Genomic DNA, 26201 nt, shown 5'->3' on the forward strand with positions numbered 1-26201 from the left:
GTTCAAATTTTGGCTAAAAAATAAAAATAACAACGTGTACTTAATGTTTCAACAAATACATATACCATCGATGAAAAAGCATGGAGTTCAAGGTAGGTCTGTCTTTAGAGTTTTATTAAAAATACATTTGTCTATGGAAAAAAACAAATTATGGGATTTTTGTTTCTGGAACCAGTTTGTTGCGCTCTATTGTGCAAACACGGTTAATTTTATTCAGGTATTGGCTAGCACTGCATGTTAAGCTCCTCCAGCTCCTACACCGAACTCCTCAATAGCCAAAGTGGATTTCAACTGGTAGGCATGGCGCTAGCAATGCCATTGTCATGGGCCGATTCCCGGGAAACATACAAACTGATACAATGTATACCTTGAAAGCATTGTAAATCACTTTGGATAAAAGCATCTCACAAATGCATAAATGTAAAGATTAAATCCTTAATTTCAAACCTGTACTATGTCAGTGGCGTGTGGTGGACTTTTGAAATGAGAACGCAGGACTGCCATCTGTTCCATTGTGCCAATATTTCAGTTCCATTTGATGTTTGTAGTTTTCAGGTTAAACCCATATCAGATCACAATATAAAACACATTTAATATGCACAGTATATTCGTGTTTTTGTTTTCAAGTATTCACATACTTGAACATAAATGCAAGATTTTTTCACAAATGGGTGTTTTCATATGTGTAACATATTTTCCCAAATCATAGTGTAATTTGAAAATGTAGCATACATTGGCCTAAATACCCAAATTCAGCCTATAAACTATAGTTCTGTTTTACATATGTTCATGAACATACATCAGATTTCAGTATGGAAAGGCATATAAAGTAACATAGTTTACATAAATACCTTAATTAACATAAAATACTATAATATTTCTGTATGTTCATATTAATAGACTATTTAGGAACTCTCGTGTGGTGTTCATGTTTTAGGTATTCACCCAATTATTCCTACACCATTATTCGGTTTTTAAAACAATACAGAAAAAAACATTTATGTTAAAAAAAACTTAATATTAAATACGTAGATGCTGACTTAGCATCTTAAATATAAATGACTAGCAATTTTGACAGAATAAATAGCTGGTTCTGGTAATTTTGCTGACAGGCTGTTTCTGGGGCTGGCTGATGGTCAATTTCATCCTCTTACAACTAACTCACTGTCAGAACTGACTCTGAATTGAGACAGTGTGATCCATAAAAATATGTTCTTTAACAGATCTTCTCAACCTGGCTCACTGCAACAACTTTTGGCAGTTCTTCTTTAAATGTGTTTGTAGAGTACTTGATAAGATGAAGAGGAGTGGTGTGGCTTCTCTCCAGTATGAACTCTCACATCCATTTTCATGTTTGCTACCATGGTGAAACTCCTTTCACAATATGAGCACTTGCAAGTTTTTTCTCCTGTAGTAATTTCTTTGGTGTCATTTTAAGGCATTAACTAACGGGGCTGTTTAAAATGCCCTAGCTGTGAAAAACTCTTTCCACAAAGAGAACAGAAGTAAGGCTTCTAATTTCCATAGATTGTCAAGCGAAAAGGCTTCTTTCATTGTGAATTCTCATGTGATTTCTCAAGAGTATTTTTTTCTGTGAAATCAGAGTGAGAGCACTGATGATTTTTTAGTTTCCCTGCGTAATTGAAACTCTTGCCACACTGTGAACAGTGGCGTAACTCCTTTCCTAAATGAACAATTTGATGGTTTTTTAGGGTACCTGGTCTTGAGAAACTCTTTCCACACTGATGGCATGTGAAAGGCTTCTCTCCAGTGTGTATTTTCAAGTGATTAGAAAGGTGTGCTTTCTGTCCAAAACTCTTTCCACATTGATGGCATGTGTAAGGTTTCTCACCAGTGTGAACTCTTAGGTGATTCTCAAGGACTCCTCTTTTTGTGAAACTCTTTCCACACCTAGGGCATATGAAAGGCTTCTCTCCTGTGTGAATTTTCATGTGACTCTTAAGGTTTCCTTTATCTATGAAACTCTTTCCACACTGAGGGCATGTGAAAGGCTTCACTCCAGTATGAACTTTCATGTGATTAGAAAGGTGTACTTTCTGAACGAAACTATTTCCACACTGATGGCATGTGAATGGTTTCTCACCAGTGTGAACACTCAGGTGCTTCTCAAGGACTCCTTTTTTTGTGAAACTCTTTCCACACCAAGGGCACGTGAAAGGCTTCTCTCCAGTGTGAATTTTTATGTGACTCTTAAGGTTTTCTTTTGTTGTGAAACTCTTTCCACACTGAATGCATGTGAAAGGCTTCTCTCCTGTGTGAATTTTCATGTGACTCTTAAGGTTTCCTTTTTTTGTGAAACTCTTTCCACACTGAGGACATGTGGAAGAATCTTCTGCCTTTGTTATTTTTTGCAGACAATTTATTTTAGTCTGTGAGCAACTATAAGATTTTTCTTCAGATATGAAATTAGCAGGTTTCTGATGGTGATGTTTCTCCTCCTCTTCATTCAGTTCTTGGCTCTCCTCTTTCACTTCAATCAGGTCTAAAATAAAACATAAAATAGTCCAAAATAAATACAAGTGAGAAATAGAAAGCAACAAAGGAAGAGCAGAGGAAATGGTAAAAAGCAGTAGAGGAACTTTTTTTTCTATTTGATCTTTATATTAAAGGTTATTAAAGTTTGTCATTCTCATGTTCAGAGGTAAGTAAAGTTAAACTAGTCACAAAATAAAATGCAGTCTTGTAATAGAATAAATAAAGGAAAAGTCACACTATGCTTTGAGCAAGCAAGATGTTTTTTTGACAACACAACAAACCTGGATATGATTCCACGTGGGAGGGCATCTGTATTTAGTAAATAATAAATCACATATAACAAATAATATTGTATTACAAATGTTATAAAATACCATAAACTCACTTTCCAGCAACAAGAAAAATATGCAGCTTTAAAATATGTATCCTTTGAATTAAGCCAAGAGGTTAGTGTGTGATGTTTTAATCTACTATTGGTCACACATCTTCTAGACATCCAGATTCACAGGTCAGAGATCGCCAAACTTGAATGTTTGTACGCATCAAACCTTCCTTGCATTAGTTTGCATTTTTGTTCTGAGGAATTTAAACCAAATTTAATCCAGCAGGCCCATAACCAAGGATGTTTGGTGAGTTGAACAGGGTTTTGGGAGGGAAACAGCTGAAAAATTGCTGTCCATCATTGGGATTATGAACAGTTGAAAATTGAAGTGACTGTTCTCAAATAACTATTGTTAAAACATAAAAAAGGATTTTTAAAAGACTATCAATAGTCATTTTAACCTTGAGATGTGTTTTAGAGGCTATGGATTTAAAAATGGGTAAAATAGAGGAATATGTCCATCATGCTCTGGAGGTAGTGAACTGTTTCAGGAGAGGAGACCAGCAGTGGAAGCGACAGCTGATAAAAAAAAAGGATCAAACTGCCTCTTTCATTATTCACCGACCACTTCCATCATCTCCACTGATATTCCACTCGAGAGCACTCCAGCAACCCTACCCACCCGTGATCCTCTCCATCCAAGCAAACAACCAACCTACGACTCTCTATCACTCTCCACCAGGGTAAGGCTAGCGTATAAGACAAGCGAGTTTAAAGACAAACACCACAATAACACCAAAACAATTCCTGGTGAAGGAACGGAAAGGAGAAAACAGCCAGACCAAATCCTGTAATATCGAACATCATCTTACCATTCACCAGAGAGGAAATCCTTAAAGCCCAGGCCAGCAACATCACCCTAAGACAGTTACATACTAACACCTATGCACTACATGCCGGATGATCTGGACCAAATACACAGGGTATACTGTATCGACAGGTACTGCGGAAGAATGACGGACACTAGATGCAGCTCATCATTCCAAAGTTGTCAGCTTCGAAAATTCTACAGGGCTTCCATGTGAGGACTATGACCACACATCAAAGGACCTGTTGCCTGGTGGCCTTCAGTGCGGAAGGACATCTGGCAGTTTGTTGGATCATGCCAAAACTGTGGGAGAAAGGAGAAGGTCTGCAATACGACAGGTTGTATGAAACAGCAACACCCTAATATCATCTGCTCCATTAACTATCAACATCATCTCTATCAACTTCTGATTCCATTATAAAATGAGTGACCTCAAAAGGCGAGCAAGAGGGAAGACCCCACTGAGGGACAACACAACAGTTTGATTAGGTATTGTTGAATCCAGGGAGGAGAAGCACTGTCTACCCTGAGCTACCCAGAATGGAAAGGAGTACATCCCCTCTCTAGTGTCTCCTATGTAGTACATCCTCCGCTGTACTGATGCCTATGTGGAAGACCACAGCACTACATGACATGTTTTATTGACATTATCAATGCACAAGGATTTACCCACTAAAGACCAAAATATGCATGGTTTCCTTTTTTGAGATCTAGGCTCTCTTCCTTGCTCAGATATGAGATAAATTATGTTATGATATGAGGATAATCCCCCACTTGTACATAAGTGACATCTGTCACTCATGTACATAAGTGACGTACAGTATATAAAAGGAGTTCGGGTAGAACCTTTTGAGTAAAAAAGTTTGGACTCCCGTCTATTGTTTTCATTTGAACACGTAACAGTAACAGGAAGAGTAGAGACACAAATTCAATATTTGCACGATGGATGGATTAAAACCTCCTCCGGGACTTGACTTAATAGATGGAAATGCCGTAGAAAACTGGAGAATATTTTGGCAAAGATTTGAGTTGTATTCTATACAAATAAATAATATCTTCATGATTGCAAATGATGATGATGAAATGCACAACCTAGGGAAAATCATGACCAAGTTTGAGGCATACTGTAATCCAAAGAAGAATATAACATATGAGAGTTACAATGTTTTACATGTACAGGAAGATGATCAATATATAATAGAATTGAGATGAAAATGAAGTCATGCGAGTTTGGTAAGGGGGATGAATCTCTTCAATCAAATAAGATTTATGAAGAGAGAGAATTAATGAGAGAAGGTGATGTGTCTGAAACTGCATGGAGTGATTGAAACTTTAGTTAGAAGTTATATTTAACTAAAATATAATTAAAATATGTGTATTGTAAATAATATAATGATATATTCTTAAAATAATAGTTTAAGAAATAAAATAAGACAAATGCAAACGGGGCAACAACAAAAAACCCCTTGGTGTCCCATTCAAAAATTGCTCTTGAGAATTGTTATGTTTATTTTCCCCCCCAACATTTTGATGAAATTTTCGCCCCTGATTGAAACTGCACACAGCTGAGGCTCAATCTGTGGCGGGGACACTCGTCCTTCTCATTAACTTTATTAATAGGAGTTTTTTTTTGTGTGCGAGTTAAATATGGTTTGAAGTGATCAGAAAGGTGAGAGAGGGTAGTCTTTGCCCCATTATACACGGCAACAAAATATGTTTATGTTTTCCAATAAAAATATCTAAAACTCATTTAAAACAATTTACTTTAGGAAGTATACTGCAGAAGAAAAAAATGAAATCTGAGAATGTTGAATATAATATTAATATACAAATATTATTAAAATATAAAAAATATGAAAAAAGATACAATCACCTGAGAAGCAGCGTATAAGATATTTATTCTATATTGTATAAGTATATTTTGTCTTTACTGCACTCGCAGATGTATATCCAAGTGAAACAAATACACGTACAGTATATACAAAATTCTCACAGTTTGTCTCCACTGTGTTCAAGGACTCTTATTTTGAAGTTTTGTCCTGCACTACATTTCCCAGTACCCACTGCCCTAATCACTTCATGTTATTCCCACCTGTATGCCATTTCCTCGTTAAGTTTCCATATAATATATATATATATATACCCTCTAGTTTTGTTCATAGTTGGTCAGTCCTTGAATGGTTATGTTTGTGAATATGTTTGGGTCCATACCTGAAAATTTTCTACTCCAGTGTTTCTAATTAAAAGAGTCTAAGGCTCTACTCCTGCGTATCCTGTCTTCCATTCCTTGGGCACCAAATGTTACAGAAGGACTGACCCAATAAATGGATATACCAGTCATAAGAATCCTCCTCCTTGAACAAGGAGATCATCCAATTGAGGATCATGTGCGTGAGTTTCTCCATCTTGCCAATTTGGTGCACTATGAGGACCACTCTCTGGACTATTTCTTCAGAGCTAGTCTGAATAGTGTGCTGAAGGAACAGATGCCTCCAGCGTGTCCTCACTGGATGCTGTGCAACTTCGTGGAGCTGGTGCTGAAACTTTGCGGCTCACCATTAACTGAGGGTGTGGAGGATGAGGACTTTGAATCTACTTCCACGGCCCATGACTCCAAGCCTTCCACGGCCCCTGACTCCAAGGTAACTCCATTCAACTCCCCTAAATATTTATTTGAGGAGGCTCATCTTATCCTGTTTGTTGGTGGTCTATTCCCTGCCGCAGTAGCGACCACGGTTAGCGAGCCAGTGCCCACGCCTGCCACGGTTAGCGAGCCAGTGCCTGTAGCCTCGACTTTCCCAGAGCCAGTGCCTGTAGCCTCGACTGTCCCAGTAAACACACTCCTTGTTGGCCGTAGAAGAAAGGGAAGGAAGAGGGCACCTTCTCCCCAGTCTCTGCCAGTCTCTTCCTCGGCTCCCTCCTCGGACTCTTCCTCGGCTCCCTCCTCGGACTCTTCCTCGGCTCCCTCCTTGGACTCTTCCTCGGCTCCCTCCTCGGACTCTTCCTCGGCTCCCTCCTTGGACTCTTCCTCGGCTCCCTCCTTGGACTCTTCCTCGGCTCCCTCCTCGGACTCTTCCTCGGCTCCCTCCTCAGACTCTTCCTCTGCTCTGCCCTCGGACTCTTCCTCGGCTCCGTCCTCTGTGTCTTTCGGGGCTCTGCCCATTTCCCCAGAGTCCCCTCCTTCAGCAGTTCCATTTCCTGACCCAGTCCCTGCCCTGTGGCTGCCTCCCAGGCCTGCAGACCCAGTCCCTGCCCTGTGGCTGCCTCCCAGGCCTGCAGACCCAGTCCCTGCCCTGTGGCTGCCTCCCAGGCATCTAGATCCAGTCCCTGCCCTGTGGCTCCCCCCAGGCCCCCGGATCCATTCCTAACCCTGAGATCCTTTTTCTGCAATCCCTACCATTATCTGTCTTGGGGTGCCAGGAGTTACCCTTTAAAGGATGTTGGGGTTGGGGGGGTAATGTCACAGTTTGTCTCCACTGTGTTCAAGGACCCTTATTTTGAAGTTTTCTCCTGCACTACGTTTCCCAGTATCCACTGCCCTAATCAATTCATGTTATCCCCACCTGTATGCCATTCCCTCGTTAAGTGTGTGTGTGTGTGTGTGCCTGCGTGTGCCCTCTAGTTTTGTTCATAGTTGGTCAGTCCTTGAATGGTTATGTTTGTGAATGTTTGTTTCCACTCCTGAGAGTTTTCTACTCCAGTGTTTCCAATTAAACGATTCTAAGGTTCTACTCCTATATCTTCTCTCTTCCATTCCTTGGGCACCAAACGTTACAAAAATACACTTTCTATTTAACATACATTCTTTTAAAGCAAGTCTAAATAACTTAAATGTTGCTTCTCAAGTAAATTTATCTTGTTTTAAGGATTTTTAGACCATTTTAAATGGAGAAAAAAAAAACACTTGTTAACAATAGGAATTTTTTGGAGTGAAATTTCAAATTAATCAAACAAAAAAAATCCAAGTAGTTTTTCCCCTTTAATTCAGTGAAAGTCATTTAGAGGTATTTTTAAAAGATAATTTTTTCCCCCCTGTTTATTGTTAGTAAGCACGTTTAATACAACTTTTTAAGTCAGGATACAAGGTGAACAATCGGTTAAGATTTAACGATTAATTACTGAATAGTCGAGTAATCCTTAGATTAATCAATTATCAAAATACTCGTTAGTTGCAGCCCTAGCCGGCAGTATATCAACCTGAAAAATATATAATGGTGTCATATCATAGGTTATCCCCATGACCTTTACAGAAAAATCATAGATTTTCCCTAATTTTGTAAATTCTTACAATCCCAAAATAAATGCAGTATAGTTCCCCTATATGTCTAACATCTATTACAACAAGAAAAAAACACTATGGTACATTTTACTATGATGGAACCGAGACAGAAATGTTCTATGCATAAATTTATAATTTTGTTTAATATTGCAAGAAAATGGAAGGCAAACGTTTATATGTTATGACTAATTGACCCATATCTTGTGAGCACAATTTTTTAAACTTAACAAAACGTAATATTCATGCACAAAAGAACATTTTGAGATAATATGCAAAATTACGCCAGCTTTGGCCATCAGCCGCAATGTATTTTAAAATCCGGTGTGAAAACAGCACTTAATGAGAGCAGTTACAATCGACAGGTGATGGGCGCTTGTAATTTCAAATTTTTTTAAAGCACTTAACTGTGTTTCTATGTTTCTTAACTAAGTCTCATGTACCTCAACTGCACGTGATCTCTGTTCATTTCATCTTAGGAAAGTAATGAGAACTTGAAATGTTTATGTCAGCGTCAGATCATGTTTAAACAAGAATTTGCTAGAATGACTCAAAATGACAACTGTTTGTGAGTCTTTCTGAACAATTTATTAAATTAACTGAAGATTAATACATTTGTAAACGGACTGATGTGTTTATCATTGTGTGCACAGCAGTTGCAGATCGCACCAACGGAGCGAGTGAGTAAATGATGAGAGAATTAACATTTTTGGATGAACGATTATTTTAAAATGCAGAAATACAAAAAACATATGGCAATATGTTTCTTTTGACTTTGTGTTTGGATTTCAAGATGATCTCTGACTTTTTTTACTTCATACATCACATCACAGTAGGCTATAAAGTAAAATAAAAGCCCGAAAAAAGCATCACATCGATTCTGTGCTCAACAGTCGCACAAAAAAAATATTTTAAAATTATTGTTTTAATTAATAGTCATGGATCAGCGGTCACCAATTAGAGCACAGCGGTCAGGGATTGTGAGACATCATAACATCAGCTGACTCATCTCTCTGTTTCTGCTCTTCGAGAGATCAGCGCAACAAATCAACAGAGCTGTGTATAGCACAAGCGCTTGGGTGTAGATTGAACTGATCTTTCAGCGCGGTTTCCTCGAATATTTTTCTCTATTACAGATCACGCTTCATTTCTACCCTTTCAGCGTTGCTAGACATGGCGGTAGGGCTTGCCCAATTAAAATTTGAATTTTGAATATTCGTCGAATTAAAAAAAAATGCACATATTCGAATGCTGGAGGCGCGAGAGACATGATGACGACGTGCTGACGCGGTTTGTTTTTGTTAGCCTATCCAGTTCAACCCATTAGATGCCGCACAGCTGCGTTGATAATTTGAAAAAATGGCTGAAAAGAGAGAGGACTCGGAGTCGGAGAGGATCTTACTTACACTTAAACATCTTAAAAGTGCTGTGTGGCGCTTCTTTGGTTTCTGGTGTATCGAAGGCGAGATTGTTGACAAAACCAACGTTATTTGTAAGTTGTGAAGACAACCGCTGCTATATCACTCCACAAGCCATTATTAAAACAGTCCAGGGTACTTTTGTTACCTCAGTTTCCTTGCGTGTACATTTAGGAAATTATATTTGATCTATGAAAGATTGTTTAAAACGTTATGCACTTAAAACAATGTCGAAGTCATTTTAATTCTGCTCGTTGCACTCACTTGCGCCCTCTTGTGGGCTTAGGAGACAATACGGTACTTTATTTCCTCTAATATAATGTCTTTAGAATTCGAATATAATTTGAATATTACTATTGTTTAAGTAAGAATCAAGTTGAGTTTTTCAGCCATTTTGACAGCCCTACATAGCGGTGGTGCTGTGCGCAGATTTGCAGACGTGGTTATTTTAATGACAATAAGCAGTAGCAGAAAAATACAGTGAGCAGCAAGATACTGGCATCGTTCACTAAAACACACTGCAGAAAACAAGAATGAACTAAAGTGTACTTCATGTGTCTGAAAAGAATCTGACAGTTCAGCTAAACCAGGTTTGTGACAGGACAACGTACTTCCAGGACACCTTTAAGCAATTACGTTTTTTAATGTCTAAAATTGCCATTATTATGATCCGCATGTTTAAAGTCTTTCACAAACAGATTCTTTTTGTGAAAATTTATCAAATATGTCATCATCTCTGGCACAGAAGGAAAAACAACCAGAAATGTAATATTACTAGTAGTAAAGTGTAGTTCTCATGAGAATGTTTCCATTATTTGATATTTTTATATTGCATTTATAGTAACAGTATTTTAAACTTTACTATTGTGATGGACATTGTTTGTGGTTGGTAGATTTTCCCTTTATGGAAAATATAAAAACGGTCCATTCAGACTTTTACATTTTTCCACATTTGTTTGTTTCTTTAGTCACAAGGCCTGCTATGCCCTTTAGGTATCTAAAAATATTCAAAAATATATACTGTACTACTGTCATTCAGCTAAAAAAAAAAAAGTAGATTTTATCTTTTTATCTCTGTTGATGAACTTATTGAAATATTTTCATCTTTTGGTAGAATATTCCCCAAACCCCTTTATTTTGGCTTTGTCTCTGGGGCCCTAATGTCAGAATCCTTGCCTAATTTTGAAGAGACTATTTTGACTAAGATTAAAAAACATTTTTTAATTACAAAGTACTCTTGTTGCGAACTTGTACATTTTATAATATGTATTTCATAAAATTAAGCATTTCTTATGTCATTTCATAGCTATAGTATGTAAGTTATTGTCCGGACCATTGCTGGGAAGGAAATGTAGAGACTGCACCACTTGTAACTTTAATTGTATACCCCTGGTTTATGTCAAATAAAGTAAATATTTATTGCACCAATAGATCAAATATTGTGTCCATGCTAAAAGATCCATGTTTAAATAGAGCAGGGTCATTGAATGTCAAACAATCTTTTAGTAGCGTGTATAAGTGGTTATACACGTGACTGGATGTAGTATTCGGAGGCACCTCTGCTAGTCATGTCAAGTGGTTTTTATTGTTGTTTTAACCATATACAGTTAGTACAGTACACAGCGAAACGAGACAATCCTCTAGGACCATGGTGCTACATAAAAACAACATAGGACAAACACAGGCCCACATGAGACTACACAACTAAATAAAATACCTATATATCTATATAAAGTGCACGTGCAAACATGTGCAAAAAGTACGGGACAATACAATGAATTTCTAACAATGAACAGGACAATATGCACAGTGAGAGACACAGTAGTGCAAAAAGACGTTTCTAAAAACGTAAACATAACATAATATGAGATAGTGTTCTATGCACATAGCAGTTGTTGAGGTAGCAGCCAGTTATAAAGTGACAGTAATTAAAGTGCAACTCCGGACACGTGTGTGTGTGTGTGTGTGTGTGTGTGTGTCAAACCAGTCTCTGAGTATTGAGGAGTCTGATGGCTTGGGGGAAGAAGCTGTTACACAGTCTGGCCGTGAGGGCCCGAAAGCTTCGGTACCTCATGCCTAGATGGCAGGAGGGTAAAGGGTTTGTGTGAGGGGTGTGTGGGATCGTCCACAATGCTGGTTGCTTTGCAGATACAGTGTTTTTTGTAAATGTCTTTGATGGTGGGAAGAGAGACCCCGATGATCTTCTCAGCTATCCTCTGCAGGGCTTTGCGGTCCGAAACGGTGCAAGTCCCAAACCAGGCAGTGATGCAGCTGCTCAGGATGCTCTCAATAGTCCCTCTATAGTAGTAGTGTAATGTAGTGAGGATGGGGGTGGGAGATGTGCTTTCCTCAGCCTTCGAAGAAAGTAGAGACGCTGCCGGGCTTTCTTGGTAATAGAGCTGGTGTTGAGGGACCAGGTGAGGTTCTCCGCCAGGTGAACACCAAGGAATTTGGTGCTCTTGACGATCTCCACAGAGGAGCCGTCGATGTTCAGCGGAGAGTGTTCACCTTGTGCTCTCCTAAAGTCAACAACCATCTCTTTTGTTTTGTCGACATTCAGGGACAGGTTGTTGGCTCTACACCAGTCAGTGCACCTCCTCTCTTCTTGCTGATGAGACCCACCACGGTCGTGTCATCTGCGAACTTGGCGATGTGGTTTGAGCTGTGCATTGCTGCACAGTCGTGAGTCAGCAGAGTGAACAGCAGTGGATTGAGCACACAGACCTGGGGGGCCCCAGTGCTCAGTGGAGATGCTGTTCCCGATCCGAGCTGACTAAGGTCTCCCAGTCAGGAAGTCCAGGATCCAGTTGCAGAGGGAGGTGTCCAGGCCCAGCAGGTTCAGCTTTCCAATCAGGTGCTGGCGATGGCGTAGTCCGTTGAACGGTTTGGACAATACGCAAACTGCAGTGGGTCTAGAGAGGGGGCAGCTGGGTCTTAATGTGCCTCATGACGAGCCTCTCGAAGCACTTCATGATGATTGGTGTGAGTGCAACGGGACGGTAGTCGTTTAGGCAGGACACTGAAGACTTCTTTGGCATGGGGATGATGGTGGTGGCCTTGATGCACGTTGGAACATGCTCGTTCATGAGAACTATTTTGCATATTGTATTGTCATGCAGGACTGTTTGTGGAACACAGTGCAAGAGTTAAAATGTTTTTGGTTTTTGCGTATATCATTGGCTAAGTTTTGTTCATGGTTAAATTGTTTTATGGATGCAACATTACACACTCAATGGACAATTTTCTTTTTAAATTCCCATTTATTTATCATCAAAGGTATTTCTTGTCTTAAGATTATTATTTGTTTTAGATCTACATATGAAAAGGTTATTTTTATCTGCTTACTATAAACAGCCCTGTACTAATTTTTTTTAATTTATTGCTGCTTGTTATTTTTATTCGTGCAGACTAAAAAAAAATCATAAACTAAATAATGCAATGGCACACCCACGATGTTAGACTTCCAACTTGGAAATTCCTACAAAATATGGCACTGCACTTTTGCACAGACGTAGAGGTCTGTCGTCACACTAACATTCTAAACACAAAAAGATGCACAAACTTGATACTATACCTTGACTTTTATTAAAAAACATCACTCTGTGAAGCAAAGGTTCTGCATTACATAATGATAACACTTTTTTTAACAAACATTTGTACCCTTTCTATAAGTACCTGTAATGCAAATGCGAGTATTGCAGCATCATTTATAATATGGTTGCTCTGACATGTCTCTAATAACAGTCTAACACCTGCTAGGCAAACAGGATCATTCCAATTTTGTTTTCTTATAATATTATGTCCACCATCCAATGAAATCCCATTATGATCGAAGATATCAAGTAGAAATATCCCACATCCAAGTTTCATGTAACAACACAATGACTAGACTTTCAATCTGATAAGTTACATCATGGCAACCAAAATATACAATTCCTGCATTCATCTCCAAAACATCACATTTATGTTTTATTTGTCCCTCACAATCTCATGTTCATCCTGTCAAAAACCACAACTGTGAATAAGGTCCATGTGTGCTTGGCCCCCGATTCTTTTGAGAGATTACATTTGCGTGACAAAAGATTCCATTTGTTCACTGTGACAACCCTGAACAATACTTTTTCCTATGAGTCTGTAGAGAGCTTGATTGGCTGAAACTCTTCTCACATGATGTGCAGTGGTATGGTTTCTCTCCAGTATGCACTCTCTCATGTTTTTTCAGGTCTCCTGAATTAGTAAAACTTTTTCCACAATATAAACACATGTAAGGTTTTTCTCCAGTATGTATTTTTTGGTGCTGTTCCAAGCCATAAGCTGTGAGAAAGGCTTTTCCACACTCAGAACACACATGATCTCTCACACCGGTATGTGTCCTCTTGTGGACTTTTAAACTGTACAGAGATGATAAACTCTTTCCACAAAGTAAACACAAGTAAGGTTTCTCATTTGCTGAACAAAAAGTTTTGCCACACTGATCACAGCATGACTTTTCACAAGAGTGAGAGGACAAATGTTTTTTGAAACCAAATGTCTGTCTGAAACTCTTCCCACAGTGATGGCATGTGAACGGCTTCTCTTCAGTGTGAATTCTCATGTGCCTATTAAGGGTTTCTTTATGTCTAAACGTATTCCCACACTGATGGCATTTGAAAGGCTTCTCTCCAGTGTGAATTCTCATGTGCGAAGTAACACGTTCTTTACGTGTAAAACTTTTCCCACATTGATGGCATGTGAAAGGTCTCTCACCGGTGTGACTTCTTAAGTGATTCTCAAGGTGACATTTCTGTGAGAAACTCTTTCCACACTGACAGCACATGTAAGACTTTTTTACTCTTGTTCTTTTAGATCTCTTTTGTGAGAAATTATTTTCAGTTTGTGAGCCACTTAAATTTTGTCCTGTTTTGAAACTAAGTGTCTGATTCGGATGGTGTTTCTCCTCCACTTCATTCAGTAACTGATTTTTCTCTTTCACGTCCATCAGATCTAAAATGAAAACACAAAATGGTCGTTGTTCATTTCAAAGGACAAATATTAAAATTAAGGAAATGCAATTCACTCAAATATTACTGCATAAAGCTACAGGTGTCAAGTATCTGCTTTAATGTGATCTTTGATGAACTCAAGGTAAACTCTACCCTGCTCATGTGAATGCCATCAAATCTAGTAGATACTAGAATGAAATGCCACTTTTATTTGCTGTTTTTATTTGATTAATTTGTTATTTCCTGAAATGAAATTATTATATATTACAGATCATAGTTTGGATTCACTTTGACAGAATCCATGCTTAAGACAGATTAACATATGAATGAGTCTCCTCCCCCAGGTTAGTTATATATTGTTACATGAGCCTCACCTGAAGGGTTGCAAAGCAGCATGTTCTTGGTGTTAATCAGATGTCAGGATTCAAGTTGAACTATTTTGAAGTGCTTGTGCTTCAAAAAATCATGTTGTCTTCTGTTCATGCTACTGTATACAGAACCCCAGGGTCCTTTACAGACTAAAATAATTTTCAGATTTTCTGTTAGATCCAGTATTTACTATTGATAGAGCCTTGATTGTTGAGGACTTCAACAATCACATAAATAATGAAAATGATTCTCTGGATTTATCACTTATTCTCAACACTGTTGGGGTCAGATAAAGTGCAACAGGACCCACTCATAGTCATCATATGGAGTTGATGTTGATAACATGGCTATTATACTACAGAGTAATGACCTGGTCTCTTGCAGGTTGCACTTAGATAAAGATACTCAACCTACACTACATTATCGATCAGGTAGAACTTTTATTTTGACCACTAAAGATCGCTTCACTAACAAGCTTCCACATGTCTCAAATGCTCAGAGTGCCAATAGGTTGATGCTTGATACAGTATTTTCTAGACCAGCCATAGCCTTCTCTCAATTATTCTCCCCGAGAAAAAGGACAAATTCTTCAGCTGGGTGCTATATAAGGTCCACGTTGGAGGGTGTCCCTCCAAACAGGAGGACACCGCTGAGACCACACCCAGCCCCAAGGGGGGGTACAACTAAGTGGAATACAACACACAGTCATACCGGGTCGGAGCGGAAGCATGTTGTGCAGAGCAGCACTGGGGTAGGTCCTACCCAAGGAGGGGAAAAGTTACTACAAACACGGTGAAAAAAAACCCCAAGAAGCCGCAACACCCCTGGTAGAGTGGGCCAGCAGGGGGCGGCACTTGTTGGGTGTGGTATGCCATGGTGATGGCATCGATAACCCAGCAAGCGATCCTCTGTTTGGAGACAGCGCTTCCTTTCCGCTGTCCACCGAAGCAGACAAAGTGCTGCTCGGAGCTTCTAAAGCTCTGCGTGCAATCCAAGTAGATGCGAAGAGCATGCACCGGAAATAGCAATGTCAAGGCTGGGTCTGTCTCCTCCAGGGGCAGTGCTTGCAGGCTCACCACCTGATCCCTGAAAGGGGTCGTGGGAACCTTGGGCACGTAGCCCGGTCGGGGTCTCAGGATAACATGAGAGTAGTCGGGACCGAACTCTAGGCACAGTTCGCTGACAGAGAATGCCTGCAGGTCCCCTACCCTCTTGATGGAGATGAGTGCCATCAGGAGGGTTGTCTTCAGATTAGCTACCTCAAAGGGCTCGAAGGGAACTCCCCGAGGAACACAGAGTTCCCATGAGGGAACGAGGTGCGGCCTGGGGGGGTTAACCTCCTCGCACCTCTCAGGAACCTGATGATCAAATCGTGCTTCCCCAAATACTTACCGTCCACTGCGTCGTGATGCACCGATATAGTGTGGACAGCCATACCTCCAACTCGACTTGCAGGAAGTAGAGCACTGATCCTACTGTATATCTCTGGGGGTCCTTGCCTCGGGAAGAGCACCACTTAGCGTACAGACGCCACTTCAGGTCACAGAGATGCCTCGTCGAGGGGGCTCTGGCCTGAGTGATCGTGTCTACCACTGCAGGTGGTAAGCCACTTAAGTCTTCCACGTCCTGTTCAGGGGCCAGACATGGAGATTCCAGAGGTCCGGTCACGGGTGCCAGATGGTGCCCCGTCCCTGAGAAAAAAGGTCCTTCTTCAGGCAAATTCACCAGGCGGGGCTGTCGAAAGGAGCACGAGGTTTGAGGGCCAATAAAGGGCCACTAAGAGGATCTGCTCCTCATCCTCCCTAACCGTGCACAGCGTCTGTGCAATTAGGCTCACTGGGGGAACGCATATTTGCATAGCCCCAGGGGGGCCAGCTGTGTGCAAGATCATCTGTGCGGATGGGAGCCTCAGTCAGAGAGTAGCAGGCAGTGGGAGGATTCTGGGGAAGCAAACAGGTCTACCTGTGCTTGGCCGAATCAACTCCAGATCAGCTGGATCGCCTGAGGGTGGAGTCTCCACTCTCCCCTAAGCGTAACCTGCCACGAGTGGCTTGTAGCGACTTGAGCTGCCGCTGACTCCAAAGGAGGAAACGACAGGCGAGTTGTGACATTCGACGAGAGTGTAGGCTGCCTTTGCGGTTGATGTACGCAATTGTCGCTGTGTTGTCCATCTGCACCAACACATGCTTGCCCCGGATCAACAGCAATAGCCTCCTCAGGGCAAGTAGTACCGCTAGCAACTTGAGGCAGTTGATGTGCCAACACAGTTGCGGACTGGTCCAAGGGCTGGTGACTGAGTGCCCGCAGCCACGCTGGGAAGCATCTGTCGTAACCACGACCTGGCCTAGGGGAACTCCTGCCCATAGGAATGCTAGGTCTGACCTGGGGCTGAATAGACGGCAACAAGCTTGCGTGATGAGAACGCGGTATGTGCCGTGGCACTATGCTCGTTTCTCGACTCGGGTCTGTGGCCAGTGCTGAAGTGGTCTCATATGCATCAATCCGAGCGCCGTGACCATCGCTGAGGATGCCATATGCCCCAGGAGCCTCTGAAAGGATTTCAGTGGGACCAACATATCCTGTCTGAATGTATGCAGACAGTCTAGCACTGACTGCGCATGCTTATTGGTGAGGTGCGCTGTCATCGAGACCAAGTCTAACTCCATACCGAGAAAAGAGATGCTCTGAACTGGGGCGAGCTTGCTCTTTTCCCAGTTGACCAGAAGCCCTAAGCGGCTGAGGTGCCTGAGCACCAGTACCCCGTGTGCACACAACATTTCCCACGAGCGAGCTATGATTAGCCAGTCGTCGAGTTAGTTGAGGATGTGGACGCAAGGGCTGCCTCTGCAACTTTCGTGAAGGCGCAAGGAGACAAGGACAGGCCGAAGTTTGTACTGATATGCCCGACCCTCGAAGGCAAGGGAAAGGAGAAAGGGTCTGTGGCGAGGAAGAATCGTGACATGAAAGTATGCGTTCTTCAGGTCTACATCATCTAGAGACCCTCCGGACAAAAAGTTATCAAAAGAATTTTGATAATTCTAATTGTTCCAAAAATATAAGCAAATATGTTTTGGGCATGGCCTATAATAACTAATTAGCCTGTATCTTGTGAGCACAATTTTCAGTCATAGCAAAACGTAAAAAACATGGAAAAAGCATATTAGCTATTTTTACAACTGCATTTTTAAGCAGTTAGAAATGTGAAAATAAACAAGCTGTTTTACTCTTTGTCCACCAGAGAGAGCCACATGACAAGAAATGTCTTCAAAGAATACTAACATTTAAATTTTGATATTCAGCCCCTCCTTGTAAATGCTGAGTGTGACCAGTTTCGCGAAGAGGCCTAGGTTGGGCTGTGATGTTCTCCCCCTCCCCTCTTTTCTCCCTCCCGTCTCTCCACAGGTATTGCAGTTGTAGAATATTTATGAATTTATATATATTCTGTTCCTGCACTCTTTATTATAAATGTATTTACTGTAGAAAGTTCAAAGGTTTGATTTGGAATGTTTTGCGGTGTAATTCTAATGTTCAAATTAAATAAGGTGTGTGTTTTATTGAACACATAAGATGTACATTTCATTGTTAGTGTCCTTCAATTTCAGATGCAATCTCAATTTATTATTACAGGTGCTCAAAAGGAGTATTTGAGGAGTGGTCATGTGAAATGTATCTTAACATTCTAAATAATTGTTTTATTCCATTTTCCCACTAGAATTGTCATAACTTTTAAACAATAGATTATATTTCTAATCTGTCTGCTATTCTACATTGCCCACAAAATTATGTATATTTCATACACTCAAAGTTTCCCTTTAGCTTGTAAATAAAACGGTTGAAAATGCAGTTATCGGATGAAGTATGGTGGCCGGAGAAGATTTTTGTAAAAAATTGCTGTGTGAAATCTTATTGATAAAGGATGATTGGCCTTAAATAATCATACATACGGTGCATCCGGAAAGTATTCACAGCGCTTCACTTTTTCCACATTTTGTTACGTTACAGCCTTATTCCAAAATTGATTAAATTCATTATTTTCCTCAAAACTCTTCAAACATTACCCCATAAAGACAACGTGAAAGAAGTTTGTTTGAAATCTTTGCAAATGTATTAAAAATTAAAAACGAATGACATGTACATAAGTATTCACTGCCTTGCCATGACACTCAAAATTCAGCTCAGGTGCATCCTGTTTCCACTGATCATCCTTGAGAAGTTTCTACAACTTGATTGTTGTCCACCTGTGGTAAATTTAGTTGATTGGACATGATTTGGAAAGGCACACACCTGTCTATATAAGGTCCCACAGTAAACAGTGCATGTCAGCGCACAAACCGAGAAGTCCAAGGAATTGTCTGTAGACCTCCGAGACAGGATAGTATCGGGGCACAGATCTGGGGAAGGGTACAGGAAAATGTCTGCTGCATTGAAGGTCCCAATGAGCACAGTGGCCTCCATCATCCATAAATGGAAGTTTGGAACCACCAGGACTCTTCCTAGAGCTGGCTGCCCGGCCAAACTGAGCAATCGGGAGAGAAGGGCCTTAGTTAGTGAGGTGACCAAGAACCCGATGGTCACTCTGACAGAGCTCCAGCGTTTCTCTGTGGAGAGAGGAGAATCTTCCAGAAGAACAACCATCTCTGCAGCACTCCACCAATCAGGTAGAGTGGCCAGACGGAAGCCACTCCTCAGTAAAAGGCACATGTCAGTCCGCCTGGAGTTTTCCAAAAGGCAGCTGAAGGACTCTCAGACCATGAGAAACAAAATTCTCTAGTCTGATGAAACAAAGATTGAACTCTTTGGCCTGAATGGCAAGTGTCATGTCTGGAAGAAACCAGGCACCACTCATCACCTGGCCAATACCATCCCTACAGTGAAGCATGGTGGTGGCAGCATCATGCTGTGGGGATGTTTTTCAGCGGCAGGACTGGGAGACTAGTCAGGATCGAGGGAAAGATGAATGCAGCAATGTACAGAGACATCCTTGATGAAAACCTGCTCCGGAGTGCTCTGGACCTCAGACTGGGGCGAAGGTTCATCTTCGAACAGGACAACGACCCTAAGCACACAGCCAAGATAACAAAGGAGTGGCTACGGGACAACTCTGTGAATGTCCTTGAGTGGCCCAGCCAGAGCCCAGACTTAAACCCGATTGAACATCTCTGGAGAGATCTGAAAATGGCTGTGCACCGACGCTCCCCATCCAACCTGATGGAGCTTGAGAGGTCCTGCAAAGAAGAATGGGAGAAACTGCCCAATAATAGATGTGCCAAGCTTTTAGCATCATACTCAAAAAGACTTGAGGCTGTAATTGGTGCCAAAGGTGCTTCAACAAAGTATTGCGCAAAGGCTGTGAATACTTATGTACATGTGATTTTTTTCGTTTATTTAATGTATTTGAATAAAAAAAGATTTCAAACAAACTACTTTCACGTTGTCATTATGAGGTATTGTTTGTAGAATTTTGAAGAAAATAATGAATTTAATAAATTTTGGAATAAGGCTGTAACATAACAAAATGTAGAAAAAGTGAAGCGCTGTGAATACTTTCCAGATGCACAGTATATTAATATAATTTGAAAGCCCTAGTTCTTCTCTTCAAAATCGTATATAAGAGTTCAGGTGTGTGATTTTAAATGAATATAATATGAATTTGGATATGAATACCATATTCTGGCACAGAATGGAATTTTCGTCCTGGTGCCCTAAGACGCAGAAGGAGGATCCCAGGAGGATGATCCAGGGGCCTATGGGGCTGGGGGGTGTCTTTAGGGCAGGGACTGGGTCTGGGAGGTGGCCACAGGGCATGGACTAGGTCAGGAGGCCTGGGAGTTGGCCACAGGGCAAGGACTAGGTCAGGAGGTGGAACCTCTGGAGGAGGAGACCGTGTGGAAGCAGGCAGAGCCGAGGAAGACACAGAGCGGAGCCGAGGAAGTCTGAGGGCAGAGCCAAGGGAGGCTTAAGGAGAAGAGCTGAAAGCAGAGCCATGGAAGATTCTGGGGTAGGAGCTATGGAAGGCGGAGCCACGAGAGGCTCAAGGGAAGAGAGGAGACGCAGGAGCAGATTCTTTTTAAATTATATAAAATGGAATGGAACAAACACTAAATCTTAGAATTAGTACAATGTAACACTACACTAACTCAATGTAACACTTCAAATATTACACTTCAAGGACTGACAAATAATGAACAAAACCAGTTGGTACTGTATATATACCATGGAAACTAATGAGGAAATGGAATACAGGTGGGAATGACAATGAATAGATTAAGTGATTAGGGCAGTGGATTCTGGGAAACGTAGTGCTGGGGAAAACTTCAAAATAAGAGTCCTTGAAAAAAACAGTGGAGATGGACTGTGACACTCAAGTTTATTATTTGTTTTAGATCTGCATATGAAAAGGTTAATTAGTGTTTGACAAAGAAGGACTTTGTGCAGATGTAACCTGACACCAGTACTCACTCACACTGCAAAGCTTAATAAACAGATCCCATCTGATCACATCCTAATTTTTTATCTTGTCTGTTTTCACTTGAGACATATTTGATTGTGTTCACCGACTTTTTACAGAGTGTGAGTTCCAACCCTGGTAAAAAAAAAAAAAAGAAAAAATGCAGTGTTTTATTTGCTTACCATAAACTGCCCTGTAATAATTAACTTTCATTTACTGTTTGTTATTTTTATTCATGCAGACTAAAATATCATAAATATAATAAAATAAACAAACAATCCCACCTTCCTATTAGGAAAAGTGCAATGACACACCACATGATGTTAGACTTCTAACTTGGAAATAACTACAAAATATTGCACTCCACTTATGCACAGACACAGAAGTCTGTCGTCACACTAACATTCTAAACACAAAAAGATGCACAAACTTGGTACTATACCTTGACTTTTATTAAAAAATTTCACTCTGTGAAGTAAAGGTTCTGCATTACATGATGATAACACTTTTTTTTTAACAAACATTTGCAAAGATACGTGTTCCAATCATGCTACATTGTACTCTCTACATGTACCTGTAATGCAAATGCGAGCATTGCAGCATAATTTATAATATGGTTGCTCTTAGACTCTAATAACAGTCTAGCTAACACCTGCTCGGCTAACGGGATCATTCCAATTTTGTTATCTTATAATATTATGTCCGTCATGCAATGAAATGCCATTATGATCAAACATCGAAGATATCAAGTAGAAATATCCCACATCCAAGTTTCATGTAACAACACAATGACTAGACTTTCATTCTGATAAGTTACATCATGGCAACCAAAATATACAATTCCTGCATTCATCTCCAAAACATCACATTTATGTTATATTTGTTCCTCACTCTCAAACCAAATATGGGACAACTGTGAATAAGGTCCATGTGTGCTTGGCCCCCGAATCTTTTGAGAGATTACATTTGCGTGACAAAAGATTCCATTTGTTCACTGTGACAACCCTGAACAATACTTTTTCCTATGAGTCTGTAGAGAGCTTAATTGGCTGAAACTCTTCTCACATGATGTGCAGTGGTATGGTTTCTCTCCAGTATGCACTCTCTCATGTTTTTTCAGGTCTCCTGAATTAGTAAAACTCTTTCCACAATATAAACACATGTAAGGTTTTTCTCCAGTATGTATTTTTTGGTGCTGTTCCAAGCCATTAGCTGTAAAAAAGGCTTTTCCACACTCAGAACACACATGATCTCTCACACCGGTATGTGTCCTCTTGTGGACTTTTAAACTGTACAGAGATGATAAACCCTTTCCACAAAGTAAACACAAGTAAGGTTTCTCATTTGCTGAACAAAAAGTTTTGCCACACTGATCACAGCATGACTTTTCACAAGAGTGAGAGGACAAATGTTTTTTGAAACCAAATGTCTGTCTGAAACTCTTCCCACAGTGATGGCATGTGAACGGCTTCTCTTCAGTGTGAATTCTCATGTGCCTATTAAGGGTTTCTTTATGTCTAAACGTATTCCCACACTGATGGCATTTGAAAGGCTTCTCTCCAGTGTGAATTCTCATGTGCGTAGTAACATGTTCTTTACGTGTAAAACTTTTCCCACATTGATGGCATGTGAAAGGTCTCTCACCGGTGTGACTTCTTAAGTGATTCTCAAGGTGACATTTCTGTGAGAAACTCTTTCCACACTGACAGCACATGTAAGACTTTTTTACTCTTGTTCTTTTAGATCTCTTTTGTGAGAAGTTATTTTCAGTTTGTGAGCCACTTAAATTTTGTCCTGTTTTGAAACTAAGTGTCTGATTCGGATGGTGTTTCTCCTCCACTTCATTCAGTAACTGATTTTTCTCTTTCACGTCCATCAGATCTAAAATGAAAACACAAAATGGTCGTTGTTCATTTCAAAATGACAAATATTAAAATTAAGGAAATGCAATTCACCCAAAATATTACTGCATAAAGCTACAGGTGTCAAGTATCTGCTTTAATGTGATCTTTGATAACCTCAAGGTAAACTCTACCCTGCTCACGTGAATGCCATAGATTACAGATCATAGTTTGGATTCACTCTGACAGAATCCTTGCTTAAGCCAGATTAATATATAAATATGAATGAGTCTCCTCCCCCAGGTTAGTTATATATTGATACATGAGCCTCACCTGAAGGGTTGAAGAGGAAGTGTTGCTAATATTTACAGAGATGTTCTTGGTGTTAATCAGATGTCAGGATTCAAGTTGAACTATTTTGAAGTGCTTGTGCTTCAAAAAAATCATGTTGTCTTTACAGACTTAAATGAATTTCAGATTCAGTATTTACTATTGATAGAGCCTTGATTGTTGAGGACTTCAACATTCACATAGATAATGAAAATTATTCTCTAGAGTTATCACTTATTCTCAACACTGTTGGAGTCAGATAAAGTGCAACAGGACCCACTCATTGTCGTAATAATATGGAGTTGATGTTGATAACATGGCTATTATACTATGGAGTAATGACATCTGACATATCATGACCTCGTCTCTTGCAGGTTGCACTTAGATAAATATACTCAACCTACACTACATTATCGATCAGGTAGAACTTTTACAACCCAAATTTCGGAAAAGTTGGGACGTTTTTTAAATTTGAATAAAATGAAAACTGAAAGACTTTCAAATCACATGAGTCAATATGTTATTCACAATAGAACATAGATAAAATAACAAATGTTTAAACAGAGAAATTTTACACTTTTATCCACTAAATGAGCTCATTTCAAAGTTGATGCCTGCTTCAGGTCTCAAAAAAGTTGGCACAGGGGCAACAAATGGCTGAAAAAGCAAGAAATTTGGAAAAGGTTCAGCTGGGAGAACATCTAGCAACTAATCAAGTTAACTGATATCAGGTCTGTAACATGATTAGCTATAAAAGGGATGTCTTAGAAAGGCAGAGTCTCTCAGAAGTAAAGATGGGCAGAGGCTCTCCAATCTTTGAAAGAGTGCATAAAAAGATTGTGGAATACTTTAAAAACAATGTTCCTCAATGTCAAATTGCAAAGGCTTTGCAAATCTCATCATCTACAGTGCATAACATCAAAAGATTCAGAGAAACTGGAGAAATCACCGTGTGTAAGGGACAAGGCCGAAGCCCTTTATTGGATGTCCGTGGTCTTCGGGCCCTCAGACGATACTGCATCACTCATTGGCATGATTGTGTCAATGACATTACTAAATGGGCCCAGGAATACTTCCAGAAACCACTGTCGGTAAACACAATCTGCCGTACCATCTGCAGGTGCCAACTAAAGCTCTATCATGCAAAAAGGAAGCCATATGTGAACATGGTCCAGAAGCGCCGTCGTGTCCTGTGGGTCAAGGCTCATTTAAAATGGCCTATTTCAAAGTGGAAAAGTGTTCTATGTTTGACATTCTTGTTGGAAATCACAGACACCGCGTCCTCCGGGCAAAAGAGGAGGGAGACCTTCCATCATGTTATCAGCGTTAAGTTCAAAAGCCAGCATCTCTGATTGTATGGGCAGCTTGCATGTTTTGGAAGGCACTATGAATGCAGAAAGGTATATAAAGGTTTTAGAGCAACATATGCTCCCCCTCCAGACAACGTCTATTTCAGGGAAGGCCTTGTGTATTTCAGCAGGACAATGCAAAACCACATACTGCAACTATTACAACAGCATGGCTTCATCGTAGAAGTGTCCGGGTGCTGAATTGGCCTGCCTGCAGTCCAGATCTTTTACCTATAGAGAACATTTGGCGCATCATTAAATGAAAAATACGTCAAAAGACGACCACGAACTCTTCAGCAGCTAGAAACCTATATGAGGCAAGAATGGGACCAAATTCCAACACCAAAACTCCAGACACTTATAACCTTGATGCCAAGACGTCTTCAAACTGTTTTGAAAAGAAGAGGAGATGTTACACCATGGTAAACATGCCCCCGTCCCAACTATTTTGAGACCTGTAGCAGGAATCAAATTTGAAATGAGCTCATTTTGTGCATAAAATTGTAAAATTTCTCAGTTTAAACATTTGTTCTGTTATCTATGTTCTATTATGAATAAAATGTTGGCTCATGTGATTTGAAAGTCTTTTAGTTTTCATTTTATTCAAATTTAAAAAACATCCCAACTTTTACGAAATTCAGGTTGTATTTTGACCACCAAAGATTGCTTCACTAACAAGCTTCCACATGTCTCAAATACTCAGTGTGCCAATAGGTTTAGAAGAACTTGATGATTGATACAGTCTTCTCTAGTGCTTAGTGATGACTACTAACTTAAGCCAGTGCCAACTGGGCAGTGTAAGGAACTTATGGGGCTTTTCCACTGCACGGTACAACTCGACTCGCTATTTGGGGGTTTTCCACTGTGGATAGTACATGGTACCTGATACCTTTTTTTAGTACCACATCGGTCGAGGTTCCAAGCTGATACTAAATGTTGTCAAAATCCTGCAGATCACTGATTGGTCAGAGAGAATCATCACTACCAGCATCAATGGATTTCCAACACCACCCGCTAGTTTTAAATTTAGCAACAGCGATAACAGTATAATTTGTTCATGAGACAAATTAATCTAATTGTGCTAGTTAGCGACAAGTGAACTGAAAAAGTCTTTCAGGAAGTGTCTCAGCTGTTGGTTGCACACGGCTAACACCTGACCTACCAACAGTGTAGGAAAAAGTAAAAAAAAAACATAAGTGTCTACAGAAACATCAAGGAAATGTGGAAGTCGACAAAATGGACACCATCTAAACCGGTGAGCAATGGGAGGTAGAGTGCCCTGGACTTGATCCACGATGGAGGATGGTACATTTTGTTATGTTAACTCTATACTGTGCTTGAAAGCTTCACTTTTTTTAGTTGACCAGCTACTTCTAAAACAACAAGGTCAATTTAACTGTTACACTTGTGTAAAATCACCACGCATCAACTGCTTCTAGAAGCACAATGAGCTAGTAGCTAACATCTAGCGGCCTTGTTATTGTTTATGGTCAGTAATGTTT

General features: G+C 40.3%; 1 protein-coding gene across 4 annotated transcripts in view; it reads right to left on the reverse strand.

The window, feature by feature from the left end:
• Window positions 1–1001: 1001 nt before the first annotated feature.
• The window catches only part of LOC127649646 (gastrula zinc finger protein XlCGF8.2DB-like), a 95754-nt gene continuing 70554 nt past the window's right edge, over window positions 1002–26201 (reverse strand). For 2 of the 4 annotated variants that reach the window (XM_052134880.1, XM_052134879.1), the window contains exon 3: window positions 1002–2503. In XM_052134880.1, coding sequence (XP_051990840.1) covers window positions 1551–2503 — 953 coding nt within the window. In that variant the 3' untranslated portion in view covers window positions 1002–1550. Of the gene's footprint in view, window positions 2504–12965; window positions 14364–21626; window positions 23061–26201 lie in introns of those variants that run through there. The other 2 variants (XM_052134882.1, XM_052134881.1) reach the window with 2 other exon arrangements.

Source organism: Xyrauchen texanus, chromosome 9 (genome assembly GCF_025860055.1).
Source record: "Xyrauchen texanus isolate HMW12.3.18 chromosome 9, RBS_HiC_50CHRs, whole genome shotgun sequence".
NCBI classification, from domain to species: domain Eukaryota; kingdom Metazoa; phylum Chordata; class Actinopteri; order Cypriniformes; family Catostomidae; genus Xyrauchen; species Xyrauchen texanus.